Source organism: Astatotilapia calliptera, chromosome 15, assembly GCF_900246225.1.
Source record: "Astatotilapia calliptera chromosome 15, fAstCal1.2, whole genome shotgun sequence".
NCBI classification, from domain to species: Eukaryota; Metazoa; Chordata; class Actinopteri; order Cichliformes; family Cichlidae; genus Astatotilapia; species Astatotilapia calliptera.
In genome coordinates, this window is record NC_039316.1 from 14447354 (window position 1) to 14466682 (window position 19329).

The following is a 19329-nucleotide window of genomic DNA, read 5'->3' on the forward strand; positions in this document are numbered from 1 at the left end:
GGGCCAAGGACAAGGAGTAAAGCAAGAAGTAGAGAGAGAGGACAATGACAGGAGGGTACGATGGGAGCAGAGGGTTTGGTAAGTAAAAGCCAAAAAAAGGTGTAGAAAAGTGGAGAAAGTTGAGGGAAATAGAAGATCAGTACAGTTTGGGAAGAACAAAGCAGAAGAAAAACCATGTACAGTAAAAGAATGTGGAATGAGTGGGATTTATCGGTACATGCTGGTACAGACAGCAGGAGGAGAGGGAAGAAAGGAAAACTGGGTGGGTGGGAGGAGAGGCAAAGATGGTAAAGCAGATGATGGGAGCACAAAGGATGAAGAATACTACAGGAGACTTAGACTGAAAAAATGAATAAGAAATATAAACCAGTGAAGATGAGCATTATAGGGGGAAAAAGACAGATGTTTTGAGTTTTGAGACAAGCAGACAAAAATAAAGGAGGTATCATTTTTTTTAAAAAGGAGAAGGTAAAATTGGATATTGTTTTAGAGTAACCAACAAAGTAAAGTTGCATCTGATGCTAGTATAGGAAAATATGAAAGCAGAGGGAATAATTGTGGGGAAATAAAGTAATTGTAAAAGTGAGGACAACGGAAGGAATAAATAAAGTAAGGAAAATGAAGAAGCAAGATAAAAGTATGCAGGAGTGGAGGGAAAATGAAAGCAGCAGATGGGAGGATAGGTGGGCATCATGAAATTAGGGAAAAATAAAGACTTTGACAAGGAGGAAAAGGAGAAGAGGTATAAGAGTGAGGAGGAATTAAATAGAAGCAAGCAGAAAAGAGAAATGTCTTGGAAGGCCTAAAATAAGATGGTGTGAGATACAACAATGACACCTGGTGGTTGTTGACTGAACTGCAGAGTGCGGGAAGAGAGAGCACATAAACACTAATTGAATAAGTTACTAAAATAATATACAGCTAAAGCAATTCAAGAATGAATAGTGGAATTGTAAAGAGGGCCTCGAAAAGCGCTATATAAATGCAATCCATTATTATTATTATTATTATTATTATTATTAAGAGAAAACAGCTGTGATGCCTGGTTTAGATGAAATCAAAACATGCACAGGGGTCCTAAAAATTAGACGATTCCATGTTCCATAGCAAAACACCAAATCTGCCATGTGACCAGCTGTTTTGATGTGATGAAGAACATAATTGATAAGCATGACAAGCATCCAGTCTCCCGTTTTCGTAACCACTTAACCACAGGCTTATTGGAAGGATCTGAACCTACCTATGATGATACGCACACCTTGGGTTTCATGGTCCATAACATAGCAGCAGTGCAAAAGATTGAGAATGTTATACTGGACTATACTGTGTTTGACAATCAGAATATTTTTAATTGACTGTATTGTTTAAATTAGAGTTTTAAAATTACATCATAAATACCGCATCTAAAAACTACTGTGCCTTTAAAGTGATTTTTTTTCAAACATTTTCAATGATTTCTTATGTAAAGTCCTGTTTGGTGCGTCATCGTGACCTGCCAACCCTGCGAGCCCTTGCAGATCAGAAGAACGAACCCTATTAGTGTGATTGGCATGTGTTCTGCCTGGGTGTTAGGGTTCACGTTGACAAGAGCCAATTGAAGCGGTGCGGTGAGACCTTGTCACTGTAACTGACATGTTATGTCCCAATCTCCAGGAATCATGTGCATCAGCTGTGGCCCCAGCAGCACTTGAGAAGGCCTATCAGTTTGGATTGACCAGAAACAGCCACATGAGCTTCGCCTTTGATGACAACAATGTCAGAGACAAGTATGTTCAAAGCAAATGAGCTTTTTCAAATGAATAATGGATTTGAGTTATTTATTTTTTTAATGGTTCTTGGCAAACATGTAGACAGTGCTGCTTTGTGGAATTTAGGTTTTTACAGTGGAGTTATGCAGTAGCTGTCATAGATGAGACAAACCTTTGTAGTATTGTCTGAAACTTGGATGTAATTGCAATGAAAATATTCATCTCAATCAATTTGAGTTTATTGCAAATTATTTACTGTAAAGAAAAATGTGCAATGGGAGGAAATATTCAAATATTATAAAGTAACAGTTGCATGATCACCTTAGTAAGAAATTGTAATATGCAAGTAGAACTGTGTGCATTTGAAGCACATTGTAAGTATGTCATTATTACAGATGATATGCCCTTAATGTTTTTCTGAATAATTACATAGTTGGATGAAGCAGCATAAAAAGAAAATACTGTAAAAGTTAGTCACCCCAGTTACAAATGTAGCTACAGGATAACCCCACCACCTGTAACATAGTTAACATAGCAACCCCAGATACGTGTGTGTGATCTGCAGTACGGAGCACATTTCTAAATAAATAAATAAAAAGCAGAAGTGAGCGGTAGTTTTGGCAGGATGTGATTCCTACAAACAGAAAGGTGTACACCGGGTCAAAATCTACTGTATAAGAAACAACATCTTAAAAAAATGAACATGTTGGCTGGACCAGCCGTCAGAACAACCCTTCTGGTCCACAGCAAACTGACAGTAACAAAAAAAAAACACACTCTACAAACAAGGCGAAGGTCTGAGTATGCTTTAGTTGTTGTCCTGGTGGTCTGTGCAAACAAGGGATTTGTGTCTTGGGCAGTGTCTCTGACTGTTTTAAGAATCACACTTGTAACATTTAATTACTTCACATGCTCCCTAAGCTGCAAGGCAGCCTGCTGTCCAAGTAAATCACCATGTATCCATTACTCTGTGTATCTGTCAGTGCTAGAAAACACAAACCTGACTCAGATATTGAACTCTTCAAACTTAAGTTTGTCCTTAGAAACACTTCTTGTAATAATCAAGGCTATGCAGAACTAAAGACAATTACTAATGTAAATCTTTGGGGTGTAAAATATGGTTTGAAATATTGAAATGGTACAGTCAAAGAACATACTAGACATTATTTTGTATGCTGTATGCCCTGATCTCAATCAATCGAATCGTTTGACTAAGATATTAACAGAAACTGGTCACAGTCCTTTAAGATTTCCTGTCTCACGCGAACTCTTAGTATTAGAATTTAGTAATGTCTTTTTGCATCAGTAGCATCAGTCACATATTTCACGTAGGCTTTTTTGACTCTTTATTTCTTTGTTTTCAACCATTCATTTGTTCTTTAGGCTGTTCATGGTTGCTTTAGGTTGTGATCTTTTTGGACTGCTCCTACAGTAACTTCAGAGTCACAGGCTACAAGGCACAATGATTGCAAGGAATCCAGGTGCTTAAGTACCAAAGCCTGAAAGATCTCTTGCAAACCTAAAACATGCCACAATGTGGTCGTGCAATGGTTTTCATTAACTTAAATTCTAAATGTGAACTCTAGCAAGTTGTAATGATTTATGCATCTGTTTTTTTTCCTGTTATGCTTGAGTTCTTCTTCACTAGGACTTCAGGATATATGGTGGATGCCAGCTTCCAGGAGAGTAGCAACAGTCCTGTATTTCCTCTATTTATACACAGTTTCTTATTGTGGATTTCTAAACACCCAGGGACTTAAATATGCTTTTGATGCTTCACATACAGTTTTTCTATGATGCTCCTTTTAGGTCCTTGGTTCAAACCGACGTATCTTTCTTTAGAGAGCAGGCGATGTCAGTAAGAAGACTCCATGTTTTTATTTAAAGAGCCTCACAGCTCTACAGCCACCTCCCTCTCTCCAGTTAGCCTTAAGAGAAATCATTAATGAAGAGGTTCATTTCTTTCTTTCTTCTGGTCTGAGTCTGTGTGATTACAAAAAATACAAGTGTGTCATCAGTTTAGTCAGATCCTGTTTGCCTTGACAATTCAGAAACCCTGTCTTGCAACTGTACTACAATGTATTCCTGTGTTTGTTTGTTGTGGGGTTTTTTCTCCACAGACTGAAAATTGAGTTTGAGCTGAGGACAAAGGAGTCATCCGGTCTTATTTTCTACATGGCAAGAATCAACCATGCTGACTTTGTTTCCATACAGGTAACTATCTAATATACTGGCAGGTGTTTTTAGTTGTTTCTCTACTGCTGTTTGTCCTGTAGTATTTTTTTAGTTTAAGACTTAATCTCATAAAGGGATATAAAGTTTGCTCTTTGTGTGTTTGATTTCCAAATTAGGCCCAGTAGGTACACACTCTGAACTGCTTTTACAACTTAAAAGGTTTCGCCTGATAAATTTCCAGTTTGATTTCTGTCTGTGCTGTAGAACTGTATAGAGGCTAAAGCTGTATGTACTCTGTTTTACATGTCTGCTTGTTATTCTCCTTCATCTATCATGAAAACCCTTTTTTATTCTTTAAGATCAAGAATGGTCAGGTTTGTCTGGGTTATGATCTTGGCCATGGAAACATATCTGACTGTGTCCCATACTCCATCAATGATGGAAGCTGGCATAAGGTACAACAGTTCTTAAGTTTTTAACACATTTCTTCAATTATTTGAACAGCATCTCCTGTCTGGATTTGATCTGCATGACATCTTGTATGCAACATTATGATAAGATTCAAAATCTTTACTGTTTCAAGAGCTTAACTGCAATAATAAAAGTTCTGTTGCTTGTTTTATAGCTCTTAAAAGAATTGTTTATAATAGAAAATCTGCACTTTCCTTATTAGGAATAACAATTTGTGTTACACTGCAATGAACACATTGAAAAAGTCACAGCACGTAAAGACAAGTTGTCAGTCTTCATGCGTCCAAGGCAACGTTTTAGTCATTGATGAAACTATCGGATGCTTGTGATTCAGTTACTTCACCATGTCTACTTCCTTTTTGTTCTCTCTCTGTCTCTGGTTTTTGTTCCTAGATCAGCGTAACGCGTGACAGGCAGAGAGCCACGCTTATTGTGAATAGGCGGTTCCAAAAAATGATGTCAAGTCCAAAGAAGGTGCTCAGAATAACTCATACATGTAGCATAACACAATGCATGACCTGCAAAAGCCGTAATTTGCTCAAACTCCGCTTCTCATACGTTACTCATTACTTGTCAGTGACATCAGAAATAGTCCTTGGACCTGTACTATAAATGAAGTTTATACATCCAAGGTGTTATTCCTTATCTAGCTTCTTAACACTGGCAGTCCTGCCAAACAATAAGTCAACCTAGGGGTTTGATATCTAGCTACAAGCACATTTACGTGAAAGAAGTGGTGTTGGCAGCGTCTGCTGGCTGCACAAGCGTGTATTTTATGAAAAACTTACACTATAATATTTCAGAAATATGAAGAGGTTAAACAGAGTATCTAAGCTGTAAGCATCAATCCGTAAGTGTCCATAGTGATGTACACGCTAAGAGAACCAGCTCCATAACATTGAAACCTAGAATTAAAAGTTGAACTTGCATCACTGAGCCCAAGTCCTGTTTCTGCCCTCTATCGTCACAATGAGGTAGTCAAACTCTTGCCATTATGTCATTCAGTAAATCATGAACTTAAACTGTGGCTAACACAAAGTTTCACAATGATTTATGTCAAAGATGTTGTACACAGCAGTGCAGGAAACCAAAATGAAGTGTTTTACAACACTGCGTAGCACAAAGGAAAAAAATCACAGAGGAAGCATCAGAAAAGAGTCTTTGCATGTTGCATTGGGAGAGGAAATATTTGTTCATATTTGGACTTTAAACTGTGGCCCAGCAAGGGGGTGTTTTCACTGTTTGCATTTCTAATTTTATATTTTTATGCTGTATTTTTGTGTCTTGTCAATTTTCTCTGCTACATCACCTTGACATGGTCATCTCGAGACACATTATTGTAATAATCAATAATGTAGGACGCAGACAGACAGAATTGCTTTTATTATCTGTACTAATAGAGATGAAATTGTGTGTCAAAGTGACTGTGAGCACTGCAAAAATATTGCGTTAATGAACTGTGTTCTTGTTGCCAGGCTGACCTGTTAGATGTGGTGGGGATTCTGTACGTTGGCGGATTACCACAAAACTATACCACAAAACGAATAGGACCGGTAAAACACACGCACACACACACACACGCACACACCATTTAAAAATAGGTAATAAGTCTTTCATTGCATGTCAACACATGCCATCATATTTTTATTTCGGTGCTTCACTTGTTTGTTGTCAGTTTAGTTGTTTTCGATTAACTGAAATAGCTTGAGTGTCATTTCAGTATAAAAATTAAGAACTTCTAGCATGATTATCCAGTTTTCGAGGACTGAAGTTAGTATCAGTCAGATTTTGAGTGATTTTTGTTCAACGAAAGCCATTTTTATCAACTCTTTTTTTTTCTTCATCAAGATTCTCTATAGTATCAATGGATGTATTCGTGACCTTAGGGTGGCTGGAAGCCCTGTAGGAGGTGTTTCAGGTAATGGTTTGTATTGTATTTAATGAGTGCCTATTGGTTTTAATGTCTCTTTTGTTTTGTTGTGTTTTTTTCTCAAAAGAATAGTGTAACAGCTTGATATACGAGATGTTATTTTTGAATGTGCCCAAATAGTTTTTATTAACTTGCTCTCGTTCTATCAAGGTTCTTCTGAGTCCATGATTGACTTTAAACTAGACATGGCCACACCCACATCCAGTCATATGGTTGGAAGGTGCTTCGTTGCTACTGAGACGGGCACTTATTTTGAGGGCACTGGCTTTCTAAAAGCAGGTGAGATGACGCTCAGAGCATGTACATGAAAGGGGAACATAAGGCTGGGATTTTTTTGTTTTATTTCATTTTTTTCCTGGTCATGTTGTACATGCATATAAATTACCTAGCAATGACCTGATTTTGGTTCTTTTACTGTTTTATTTTATTTTATTATATATTGATCTGAATAAATTTTACTTATTGGAATGTCTTTGTACAAAATGTGCCTTCCATTTCTCACCAACAGTTACTCTTTGTCTTTATCTAGTCTCATCCTATAGAGTGGGTCTGGATGTGTCCATAGCATTAGAGTTCCGAACCAGCAGAACCAGTGGAGTGCTTTTGGCAGTCAGTAATCAAGGCAATGATGGACTGGGGCTAGAAATTGTCGATGGCAAGGTACGCAACAATCATTTATGGCTCAGTCGCACCAAATATAGTGTGTATAGTAAATATAGGATAAGACCCTCCTTGTGACTAGAAAAAAACAGCAGGGATTGCACTGGATTTTTTTCACCTTTGCTGACTGAATGCAAGTAGTTGTGGTGACCAGCTGGTTGTCCAGAGGTTGAACATGCAATGCCCTTAACCTTTGGGTAATCATTTCTGACAGATTTATCAGCAGTAAATCTTTGCTACTGTCTGATTTATAAATGCAGAAAAATTGCCAACACATTGCAATCAATCTTGGTCACTTTGCACCAATGAGCGCAATTTGTCTGTGACGTGTTCCACAATAAGTTTCCTGTTGTTAGACACACTGAGGGACTCTACTGAACCGGTTGCCAACTGCTTCCATTGCCATATTACAATTAAATCACAGACATCATGAACTCCTGAATTTTAGTTTCAGATCTATGAAGTTCTGGCTGGACTTTCAACATAAGTACTTAATGTGAATTTCTGTGTAACAGATTTGCGATTATTACAAACAGATTGCATGTAATTAACACATTGAAGCCATTCAGTTGCAGACTGACACCGTTTGGTGCAATTATGGTCACAGACATAGCAGCCATGTTTGAATTGGCCGCTTTCAGTTTCATTGTACATGGTCTTAATAATTTTGTTAATGTTGCAATTTCCAGCCACTGTTGCACTGCGCAGTGGTTCTCAAACTTTTTACATCATTCCCCACGTGGCAAGAAGAAATACTTTCAAGCCCCATCTAAACAAAATAATGACAGAAAAGCCTGGCTGCAACTTTATTTAGATAATAAACTCATTCACAATGAATCATTCAGTAATTTTTGTTTTAAACAAACAACTTTCATTTCAAACAACTATTTCTTAACTTTTAGTCTGCACCACTTCTTCAAAAAGGTAAAAAGTTAAACAGAATGTGAACATTGCCAGACATAGAAAAATAAAATTCAGTCTTAGTCTTATAAAAAAAGAAATCCCCAGAAACTTGTGAACAGAGGTGAAAAATATATAATTTAGTGAGAGTTTAATGCTATTCACTCTTAAAGGCTGCAGTCAGCCTGTTTTTGACAGCAGAGCTGCGGCGGGGCGTGGACTGGGGCGTGGCTGCGGGGGAGATGGACGCACCTGTGCGGCATCCCCAGTCACGTCTCCCCAGCTTAGGACAGAATGAACTGGGTCCTGTTGTTGTTGTTGATATGTGTAGGCTGTAGCCGAAAAGCTGCATTCGCGTGTGTAAGTCGACAGGCGCAATATAGTGCGAACATGCAGCCCAATCCTGGGTTTTGGCACCACTGTAAACGATGGACGACAGACACAACCACATGTTCGCACTTTTCACTACACTTCTTTATTGCGGCTGTTGAATTACACGCGTGGCTGCGTGCAGCTTTTCAGGGATGCAGCGGATGCGCATATTATTAACGTAACTGCTGCAAATTTCTTGTTTCTTTCCGCCGTAAAAGTGATTCTGATGTTAAACATTAGTTCTGCATGACTTTTCTGCCAGGTAACTTGCGCCCCACCTGTCAGAACTCCAGTGGGGCGTGCCACACACTTTAAAAACTGCACTAACCTGACTGTAGTATAATGCACTGTAGTATAAAGGAATAATATTTGTGTGAAATGCACATATTTAAAAACTCACATTATAATATTACAGATATATTAAGCGGTTAAACACTGACTTTTTTACTTATTTAAGCAGGACAGTATAACTATTGAGATCAAAAATCTCTTTTACAAGTGTGTTAGTTTTCTAGGCAAGAAATACAGCAGTGAAGTTGCAAAAAACTGGTAACACACATAAAAAAATACACAAGTTAAGTACTCTAAAATAAAAACAATAAAAATAAAATACAAAAGCAACCAAAATGTATAAATGTCATCACCAATAAACCCTGAAAAATCAATAAAAGTAATTCCCACAATTTTTTGATTAATGGAAGTCAGTAAGACAGGCGCAGACCATATAAATAAGACCTTAAAAATAAGAATGTACCAGTGGCTGAGGCTATGAAATGACAAACAGACCTCCCAGCACAAGCACACAATGTACAGTGGCAGGTAAACGCTTTAAGGTTTGTAATAAATCTCAGTGCTCAGTTATAGAAAGAATCCAGCATATGTAAACGTTGTAATATAAGTGAGTATCTCGACTTTTAATATATATATTTTGTTCAGTAAACATGTTTTATATCTTGTTTGAAAATTATCCATGGCTCTGCTCTTTCTGCAACAAAATCATAACAGAAGGTCGTCGTCATTAGCAACAACCGAAGCTGCTGGACATTAATGTGGAACGATTGCGATAAATAAATAAGTTAACGCTAAGTGACCTCTTTGGCGGTTCTAGCATTAAAAATTTCCTGGATATCTTGAATTAGTTGTCAGTAATTGACAACTAATTGATTTAGAGAGTCACAGCAAACTTAAATTATTCCAATTCAAGTCTTCCATAAGAACCATTTACTTAAAATTCCCTTTTAATAAAAGCTTCATTAAAGAGGGTAGTGCACTTCTGACAACTGAGGATGTTCTGGAGTAGCCAAGTGTAATCTGGAGGGATTCAAAGGATCAAGTACCAAAAACTGAAATGATCAAAAACTCACTGATTCAGAGTTTTTGCCAAATATTATAATACCCCTGACTTTTTTAGGTCACTCAGTCCTATATACATATAATACCCATCAACACTAATATCTGTATTTGTAATAGATTTGCCTAACCAGATTTCAAATTAAACTATAATATTAGAATGTGCTCAAATGCTAAGCATAACCATAGCACATAAACTATGTATGTTCAAATGAAGAAAACATAAATCTGTTTTAAAATCAACAGGAATGTTAAACCTTGTGCTGGAAGCAGGCCCGGAAATAAGAAGCAACAGAAGAATTAAACACTTGTCCTTTTTTAAGATTTTAGTCCATTGTAAAATAAAATAAATGCTGCTTAGAGGAAAAGGACATTGATACAAATTTGATCTTAAAAAAACCTTAAAAAATAGCAAAAATAACATAAAGGGAAAAAACCTCCAGAGAGAAAGCTTTTTCAGTTGTGAGGTTTGGGACTATCAAACATGTTCTTGGTCCATCTCCACAAATTGAGGATTTTATTTTTTTACATAAACTTGTCACAAAAAGTAATTTTTACTTAGTATTTTTTGTGAAAACTTTATAAAACTTTTCACAAACTAATTTCAAAGAATTTCGAAGAATTATGAAATTAGTTTGACTACATGCAGTAAGCTTGTTTGTTGTTTCCATGTGCCTTTCCCTCCCTCTTAGCTGCTCTTCCATGTTGACAATGGAGCTGGGCGCTTTACGGCAGTGCACGTTCCTCAGGGAGAAGGCTTCTGTGATGGACAGTGGCACTCCGTCACCGCCACCAAGAAACGGAACAAGCTGGAGCTGGTGGTTGATGGGAAGCAGAGCGATGCAGCCAGTCCGTATGCACACTCTGTCACCTGTGACACCAGCGACCCCATATATGTTGGAGGATATCCTGGTATGAATGCCACCTACCTAAAATGATACTTGGACAAATGTAAAGAAACATGCCAACACATATGAATTGTTGTTAGCATATATAGAAAACATACTTGTTACAGGAGAAGAGCCTGTTCAGGGATTATGGAGTAAATTTGATTATGTGTTTTTGTTTCTGTCTCAGCTGGAGTTCACCAGGCAGCTCTTTCTACCAGCACCTCTTTTCATGGTTGTATAAGAAACCTGAAGATCACCAAGTCTTCTAAGACCATGGAGGTGCACTTCAACAAGGCTCTGGAGATTAGAGGAGTCCAGCCTCTTTCCTGTCCCGCTGTCGCTGCCTAATTCTCCTTACTGCTTTTCAATAAGGTCTCAGCTTTCCCAAGGGACCTAATGCCAATTTATGTGTTGACCCATTTCCTCAGAGTGAATTTGTGTGTTAGCTGTGTAGTCATTACTCTTTTAAGTCCTGCAACTCGTGACACGTTTCACTATTCCCAAATTAGTGTACCTTTACAGCCATTCATTAATTCTACTCACAATTCATTTGTTTGGTGTAAGTACCTAAAAAATAAGTGCCCAGCTCAGCTACACTTTTTGCATTGTAACATCAAAAATGTCTTTCTGAGCGTTTTTCTTCACTCAAATTGAAATATAAACAACAACAAGTCTAACCAAACAATTATTCTGATGCTACCAACATGCTATTGCTCAGTGTGATTTTTAAAGTACCAAATTCGTCCATCAATCTATCCATCTTCTTCCGCTTATCTGGGGCTGAGTCGTGGGGGCAACAGCCTAAGGAATCCTCCCTCTCCCTAGCCATCTCCTCCAGCTTGTCTAGAGGAACACCAAGGTGTTGCCAGACCAGCCGAGAGTTATAATCTCCCCAGCATGTCCTGGGTCTGCCCTAGTGCCTCCTCCCGGTGGGACATGCCCAAAACATCCAGTAGGCATCCTAGCCAGATGCCCGAATCGCCTCAACTGCCTCCTTTGGAGGAGCAGCGGTTCTATTCTGAGCCCCTGCTGGATGGCTGAACTTCTCACCCTATCTCTAAGGGAGAGGCCAGCCACCCTTCGGAGGAAGTCCATTTCTGCCGCTTCTCTCGCTTTTGGTCGCTACCCACAGCTCATGACCATAGGATGAGGGTAGGGACGTGGATCGAACGGTAAATCGAAAGCTTCGCTTTTACACTCCACCCATCCCAGTTCTTCAAATATAACCTTAAACATCTACTAAGAAGTTGTCAGTTTATTATCAGACCTGCGCACAATGTGAAGCTCTGATCAATAAATTTGTAATGGCTATGAAGTGAGTCTCACTGTGTTTCAGTTTGTCATCTAAAGTATTAAAATCCTGCATTGCAATACATGTGCTTACAGTACTCAGGTGCTGCTTTTTGGGATATTTTTTGGTGTTTTGAATAAGTTCAGTTTTGTCTTTTATCTTGGAAACAGTTGCACCAGGATTTGTTTTTTTTTTTTCCTGTCTGTTCTTCGTATACCTTCTTTTCTAAAAAACGGTTTAGAACGTCTGAATTTTTGATCAATGTTTTAAGCAATAATGCACAAGAAACATTTAAGTGTTTTGATCTCTCCCACAAAACTTGAGTATGCACTTAAAGCTTTACAACTATATGTAGAACATACACTAACGAATCACTAAAATATAAAAGTAAAATAAAAAATTTGATACTCGGGACAAAATGGTTTTATCCAGGAAGTGTACAGTTAGATCCATAATAATTTGGCCAGTCACTCATTTTTACCTCTTGACTGTAAATTGCTGATAGGGTATTGCCGTTAACTTTGTGAACACAATAACTTGAGATTGAGGCAGTGTACGATGTCTAAATCAATACTACAGGTGCATCTAGTAAAAATCTCAGACAAGTTATGAATATCAGTGACTTTGACCTTAAGGTCAAAGTCCTTTACCTACACTGACATCTGTTTGGGTGTCATATTGACAGTCTCAGTTACCAAAATGAAGTTCAACATTTGGAATTAACCAGAGGTGGGACGAGTGTTTGTCATGGAATAACAAGGCAACAGTCTCAAACTTCTTGTCAATTGTCAAAATACTTTTGAGCCTCTCAAAATATTTCTAATACTTTTGCTCAACCTCATGAATTAAAGCTGAAAGTCTGCACTTGAATCACATATTGCTGGATTTGAAACCCACTGTAGTGGTGTATAGAGGGAAATCTAAAAAAAGATATGCCTTATTCAAATATAACATGGAGACTATCGGAATAAAACAGTAGTCATACTTGTTTGATGAAGATTAATATAAGACTGACTTACAGGAGGAAGATAATAGAAAAGAGAAAAAAAATGTACCGTTTCTTAATAAAATGCCCACCAGATGGCGCTATTGCACTTCACAGCTATTACTAAGATGGCAAGATACTAAAAGCTCTTTGTAGCATTAGATGTAATAATCAGTCTTTATTTCCCAAGCATCAAATTCAAGAGCGACAACACTTTAAAGCTGCACTGTTTAACATTTAGGTTTTAATAGTACATTTCTAAAGCGTACTTGTTGCCCAGCTGTAATGGTTTTGCTCCACGTGCCAGCAAATGACAGAAAGTGAGACGTTTAACCAGTACTTACTACCCAACGGACACTAGGGGGCAGTATGTAACTACAAAGTGCAAAGATGCACCTGTTACATGTTACATGCATTTATTCTGGGATTTTATTGAAAGTGTCATCTGATGCATTTTCCCTGTAAGAAGAAATGGACATGCTGACATAAGGGTCCAAAACTCCGTCTTTATTGTGCATTCCTCTTTTATTGTCATCTTTACACAAAGTGAAGAATGGTAAGAAGTCAGCCAAATAAACATTACTGTGGCCGCCTGCAGTGGAATGTTTAGAAGATAGAGTAAAGCCTAACCTTTATCCACCCACCCGTTTAAAGCAATACAACTGTTTGTAAACCTACCAACTCACCTTTTTATGACAAGATGTTCACCTCTGGGTGTCCACAACATATGTTTAGGGCAAAGTAATTATTGGTTTGTAGATTAAGAATATGTCCAAATGATCAGGTCAACACTGATTTTGGTTAGCTTTCCAGGATACGTGTGGCCTTCGTGTCTGGTGCCCTTTACTTGAATTTAAAAGCAGACATTTCAGCTTGTGCTTGTACTAACTTCAGTATTAGTAGCTACTGTTGCACATACTAACACATACTATTGTACCAACTACAGTACTACATTACACAGCTATAAGTGCAGGGAGACAGACAAAAGCAGCAAGTGTGCTGATTTAAATGTGAGCGCACACTGTAACCAAGTAAATCGGCATTGGACATACAGAGGCATATCTTGTGTCATACAATAGTAAGTTGATCTAAAAGCTTTAGTCAATCATAAGTTCAGTGTACTACACCACCTGGCAGTCAAGCATCTGTAAACTGCTCCCAGTGTTTCATTCCCTTATATCATCGTAGTGAATGATGAGATAAAACAGCTAGCTACAGCATTTAATCTAAGTCTCGTTTGACATCTGTCAAGGCATTCAAGCATTCCGTGTTTATATCACTGAAAGTAAAAGCAATAGCCTCTTCAGCTACTATATTAACATGAGAGTAGATAGAGAGAAACCACTGAGCCCGGCTTTCCTTAGTACAGGTGATTTTTGTAGAAACTTCCTAAGAGGAGTAGCATTGTTTATCATCTACACTGTGACAGCACTGGTGTCAGGTCTGGTGACTTATTGCATGCTGTCGGTCCGCTTGAACTGATCTGAGGTGAGTTTCACATGTGGTAGTAGTCCAATCCAGTGGTGTAAGCTTGTTTGGCGCACTTATCCACCTCCCATAGCTACACAAGCACACCCCAGGGTCCTTTTCCACCTGCTTCCCATAGGTAAGCAGCTCTTCTGGGTATGGTTCCACCTATTCTTCATCCAGGCCTTGTCAGGACGACTGCATGAGACCCGTCAGTCGTTTGCCTGTCAATGACTTGCCCTGGAAAAGAAGAGTCATAGTTTAAAGTTTTATTCTCAAGATTTCTAAGGAGCTAAGGAGAAAAAGAAGAAGGATGACCTGCATGCACATAGAGCTTTGTCTGCAAAAATATATTAAATCTCAAGGTGAGAATACATTATATTAGCCCTGAAAAAAAAAGGGGGGGGGGGGGGGGACAGTAATGCAATGAGAGGTGCCTTAGGGAGCTCCAAGCTTGCCATATGAAGTCCAATAAGACTTAAATAACGTTTTTTTCTTCTTCTTTGATATCAAGCTCATAATGTGTCTGCAGAGAAATGCATAGTTTGGTCACAGTTCCATGTCTTTGCAAACCAAAGGCTTCATCTATTGAACTGAAAGAAATAATGCATTTCATAAAGCAAAAACAAACATGGCAACACATGGCAAATGGCACCCCAAAGGGAACACTGAAGAATACAGAAATCACTCAAACCGCTTAGCTGTAATTTTACATTGTAATTGTTTTGCCTGCATCCTGCCTCTTCCCTCATTTGCAGTCACGCAGTTAGGCAAACTAATTTGTACAATGGACAGTCCTTTATTACTCAATACGCCATTCTTTTAAACCATTGTTTTAAAAAAGTAAATGTCCTTTGTAGCTGCAAAAGTATCTAATGACTACAAAAAATACTTTAGCACAGATGTACAATTAAAAAAAAGTTTGATAAAGTAGCTGTAATAATTAAAACCAGACGCAGCGGGACACTCACCACACTGCGAGTGAACTTCTCCAGGGAGGTGCGTCGGCCCTGCTCCGTTTCAGGCTAGAGTCGAGCAAAAAGTAAAGAGTGTGAGAGTTCAACTCTTTCGAAGCCAAAATTGCATCTTTCACTTTCAGAGTCAGTTCGCAAAAATTGCACAAGATTGCAGGCATATTTTTAAACATTACTGATATTACAGTAATTGCTGGAAAATACTATGCCGTATTCCACTTTCTTTTCTAAAAAGGGCTGTTAGCAGTCGTCTCAGCAATTTAGCTGACCGAATGCGGTGCACCCCTCATGCCTCATAGCTGGCCCTGCTAGAGGCAGGTTGCCCATCAATCCAGTGTCAAACATGTCAAAATGCCCTTTGACATATTCACAAATTATACTGTATCTCATGGTGTGTGACTGTTACAGTGCTGTGTGTGCACTTTGAGCAGTCATTAAGTCATAAAGACTGGTCCACTTATCTCTACCAAGTAAAGTCGGGGAGCCTGCCTTAGTCTCAGCTTCACTGATGCTAATGTTCAATGATACAGCTTCTGTATGTCCACAGAGAGTAATTCATAAATAGATGACACAGTCACTTACTTTCTTCCTCGCCATCAGAAGGTCCTGGTACAGGTTGGAGCGCAGGAAACGTGAATAGCTGTCACTTTTCATCAGCTTGTAGATGTGGTCCTTAGAGGTCAGAAAGATGGGATACACAGCAAGTAAGAAGGAGAAGTTTGCGTCGGAAGGATGGCGGTGCAATTCTGCTATGTTTATATATAACTATGTGTCGATGATGTACAAAACTTGCCAACTCAAGCAGAGTAAACTGAACAAGACCCTCTCAGTGGGAGAGGATGATTGAGGCACACTGCCAGGTAACTGACAGGAGAAATCTTTTCTTTGTTTAACTCGTCCCATTTAAGCCTGTGACACGAGACGGAATTTAATAGATGCTACGCAGCGCCCAGTACCCCCCCGCCCATCTATCTCCCAATGAGACGTATTCTCTGGAAATCACTCCACAATATAGACCCATTAGTTGATACTGGTGAAGCATGTAAGAAAGACAAATGGAGCAGACAATAGTGTGGGGCAGAGCTTCTGAAAGAAGCACAGAAAACCCACAGAGATATAACCAACTTAAGTTGGAATGTAGAATAGAGCCTTGTGGTAATACTCTTGACCTCAAGCAGGCCTATTTGGAGTCAGTCACATAACTGGGGAATCCTGATACACAGGAAATTACTGAAGCTTATCCCATGTTACGTTTCGGTGTTGTCAGTGTGTTCTTTTTGGCGTGACTGTTATGTGTTTCCTGTTTTACTTTGAAAGTCTGTGTTATCTTAGTCTTTTCAGTTTACGTTTCCCTGTCTCGTCAGTTCTGAGTTGCCCCAGCTGTGTTTCCCTCTTGTTGTCCATTTTCCTGATTGCTCCCTCTAGGTATTTAAACCCTGTGTTTCAGTGTGTCATGGTCGCGATCTTCCCCCCGTTGTAAATAATTTGACGTCTTGTGTTTGGTGATGTAAATAAATGTCGTTTTGGGATTATTTTTGTGGAAGCCCGTATTAGTTTTTTCTCGTGTGTTTTTGCCTTATTTTTATTTTCCTGCGTTGCACCCCGGTTGCCTAGGCCGGGGTGTAACATATGGGGGCTCGTCCAATCGCTGGAGGGTCCGAGGGCCGCTTCAGCCTCCGTCTGTCTTCGCTGGAGGGTCCGGGGACCGCTTCAGCCGTCCGCCGTCGCTGGAGGGTCCGAGGGAGGGACCGCTTCAGCCGTCTGTCTTCGCTGGAGGGTCCGAGGGCCGGTCCAGCCTTCATCCGCCTTCGCTGGAGGGTCCGAGGGACCGCTCCAGCCTTCGTTTGTCTTCGCTGGAGGATCCGAGGGACCGCTCCAGCCTTCGTTTGTCTTTGCTGGAGGGTCCGTGGGACCGCTCCAGACTTCATCCGTCTTCGCTGGAGGGTCCGTGGGACCGCTCCAGCCTTCGTCGTCTGCTGGAGGGTCAGTGGGACCGCTCCAGCCTTCATCCGCCTTCGTCTGTCTGGATCAAACTTTTCACTTGGTGTTAAATGTTTGATTTTTGGGTGGGGGGAACTGTTACGTTTCGGTGTTGTCAGTGTGTTCTTTTTGGCGTGACTGTTATGTGTTTCCTGTTTTACTTTGAAAGTCTGTGTTATCTTAGTCTTTTCAGTTTACGTTTCCCTGTCTCGTCAGTTCTGAGTTGCCCCAGCTGTGTTTCCCTCTTGTTGTCCATTTTCCTGATTGCTCCCTCTAGGTATTTAAACCCTGTGTTTCAGTGTGTCATGGTCGCGATCTTCCCCCCGTTGTAAATAGTTTGACGTCTTGTGTTTGGTGATGTAAATAAATGTCGTTTTGGGATTATTTTTGTGGAAGCCCGTATTAGTTTTTTCTCGTGCGTTTTTGCCTTATCTTTATTTTCCTGCGTTGCACCCCGGTTGCCTAGGCCGGGGTGTAACACCCAGCTGTCATAGTATAGGTCAACAGTCTATTGCAGGTCTAACACAGAGACAGACAACCAGTCACACAATTAGGTCATTTAGAATTAAACTTCAGAAGCATGGCGGTGCATTAGTTAGCATTGTTGTTTCCCAGCAAAAAGGTCCTGGGTTCAAATCTGCTGACTGGCTGGGGCCTTGCTATGTAAGTTTGCCTGTCTGCTTTACTTTTTCAAAAGTCACTCCAAAGGATATGAGGTGTGTATTTGCAGTGTAAATGTGTTGCAATCACTGATCAAAAGTAGGGACATTTTTCTCAGTAGTGAGAGAACAGAATGAGGCTAACTGAAATAAATGCAATTTGCTAAATGACTCCTTTTCTAGGATTCACTTAGTATTGTAGTTCACCTTTTATTATTTATGAGTACCACTAATTCTCAGTTCAGCCAGACAAATTTCAGCTGGCATTTGCCAAAAAGTTGCATAAATCTGGACAGGATTTTAAGAGCAGGTTCTTTTTTTCCCAGTCATATAATTTCTATATGTAGGTTTAAAGAGGTTGATATATTGTTACATCAGCTCCACTTTAAAACCCTGTGAAGTCCGACTGGTTTTATAATTTTCAAGTTCAAATAATTTTACTTGAGCTCAAATGCACTGCATGCTCCTCTGCTTCTCACCTGTGCATCTTCGTAGCTGTATCGTCCAGGGTCTTTCAGGTTTTGGCTGGTGCGTTCGTAACTGTGGGAGTCCAGGTTAATAGAGCTGGGCGCTCCCTCTGCCAGGAACTCTGCCCAGATGTCCTGTGCCCTCTGTGCAACTTCGTGCTGAGGTATCCTCTTTAATTCCTGCACAGCCAGCCAGAACCTGCAACAACACGACCAGAAACACACATCAGTGGCATAGACCTTTAAATCTGCATGCTAAACATGTAACTGGTGATAACTTATCTTTAGATAGATTAGCGAGTTTAGGACAGTGAAAGCTTTCTGTATGATTAGAGCGGTAAAATTAAAAGTGAAACCTTCCTGCAAAGCAAACATAGTTTTCTCGAAACATCTTAGTATCCAGAACATTGACTTACATGTATTTGATTTCTTTCTTTCTAAAATGCTCTTAAAACTTTCTCCTCCTTTCCTCGACGACACACGAGAATAATTTTCTTTTAAATATTGACACAGAGAAAAAACTTAAACTGTGTTAAATACCAGGGGCAGCAGAGAAGCAGACTGCCTGCAATATTAGTTTCTATCTATATTGATCTGTGGACTGGTTTAGCAATATAGAGCAAAGCACCTCTGGGGTGTGCTTTGCTCACTCACTCTCTATTTCTCAATAACTGACACTCTCTCTTTCTGTGCCACTCCTCCAAAAGCTCCCTCATAAAACCAAAAGCAATTAAGGGTCCAGAAGAAGAGAACAATAGATGGAGGTGAGGAGACTGGTGGCGTAGCTGAAGGGTGAACAGCGATGTGAGTGTATGCCCTCCCGCTCTGCATCTCACCCTGCTTATGTGTGTGTGTTTTTTCTCTGTAGTGGATCTCCCCCTGGCTCAGAAGTATCAACAACCTCCATAGTATCAGTTCATCCCCAGACTCTTATTCCTAACACGTTTCTGTCTCTCTCACTAGATTTCAGAGATGCCTCATCTCTCTCTCCCACCCACACACTATAAAAC

General features: G+C 39.6%; 2 protein-coding genes across 8 annotated transcripts in view; one reads left to right on the forward strand and one right to left on the reverse strand.

The window, feature by feature from the left end:
* Window positions 1-11811, forward strand: part of lama2 (laminin, alpha 2) — a 231551-nt gene extending 219740 nt beyond the window's left edge. For all 6 annotated transcript variants that reach the window (XM_026194235.1, XM_026194236.1, XM_026194237.1 and 3 more), the window contains 10 exons: window positions 1654-1766; window positions 3869-3962; window positions 4283-4378; window positions 4788-4868; window positions 5870-5947; window positions 6243-6312; window positions 6475-6603; window positions 6854-6984; window positions 10299-10518; window positions 10684-11811. In XM_026194235.1, the coding sequence (XP_026050020.1) occupies window positions 1654-1766; window positions 3869-3962; window positions 4283-4378; window positions 4788-4868; window positions 5870-5947; window positions 6243-6312; window positions 6475-6603; window positions 6854-6984; window positions 10299-10518; window positions 10684-10844 (1173 nt within the window). In that variant the 3' untranslated portion in view covers window positions 10845-11811. The remainder of the gene's footprint in view (window positions 1-1653; window positions 1767-3868; window positions 3963-4282; window positions 4379-4787; window positions 4869-5869; window positions 5948-6242; window positions 6313-6474; window positions 6604-6853; window positions 6985-10298; window positions 10519-10683) is intronic.
* Window positions 11812-13258: 1447 nt separating this feature from the next.
* rgs6 (regulator of G protein signaling 6) overlaps window positions 13259-19329 on the reverse strand; it is a 99841-nt gene continuing 93770 nt past the window's right edge. For both annotated transcript variants that reach the window (XM_026194245.1, XM_026194246.1), the window contains exons 15-18: window positions 18332-18518; window positions 15796-15885; window positions 15211-15264; window positions 13259-14479 (exon numbers count right to left, since the gene is read on the reverse strand). In XM_026194245.1, the coding sequence (XP_026050030.1) occupies window positions 14429-14479; window positions 15211-15264; window positions 15796-15885; window positions 18332-18518 (382 nt within the window). In that variant the 3' untranslated portion in view covers window positions 13259-14428. The remainder of the gene's footprint in view (window positions 14480-15210; window positions 15265-15795; window positions 15886-18331; window positions 18519-19329) is intronic.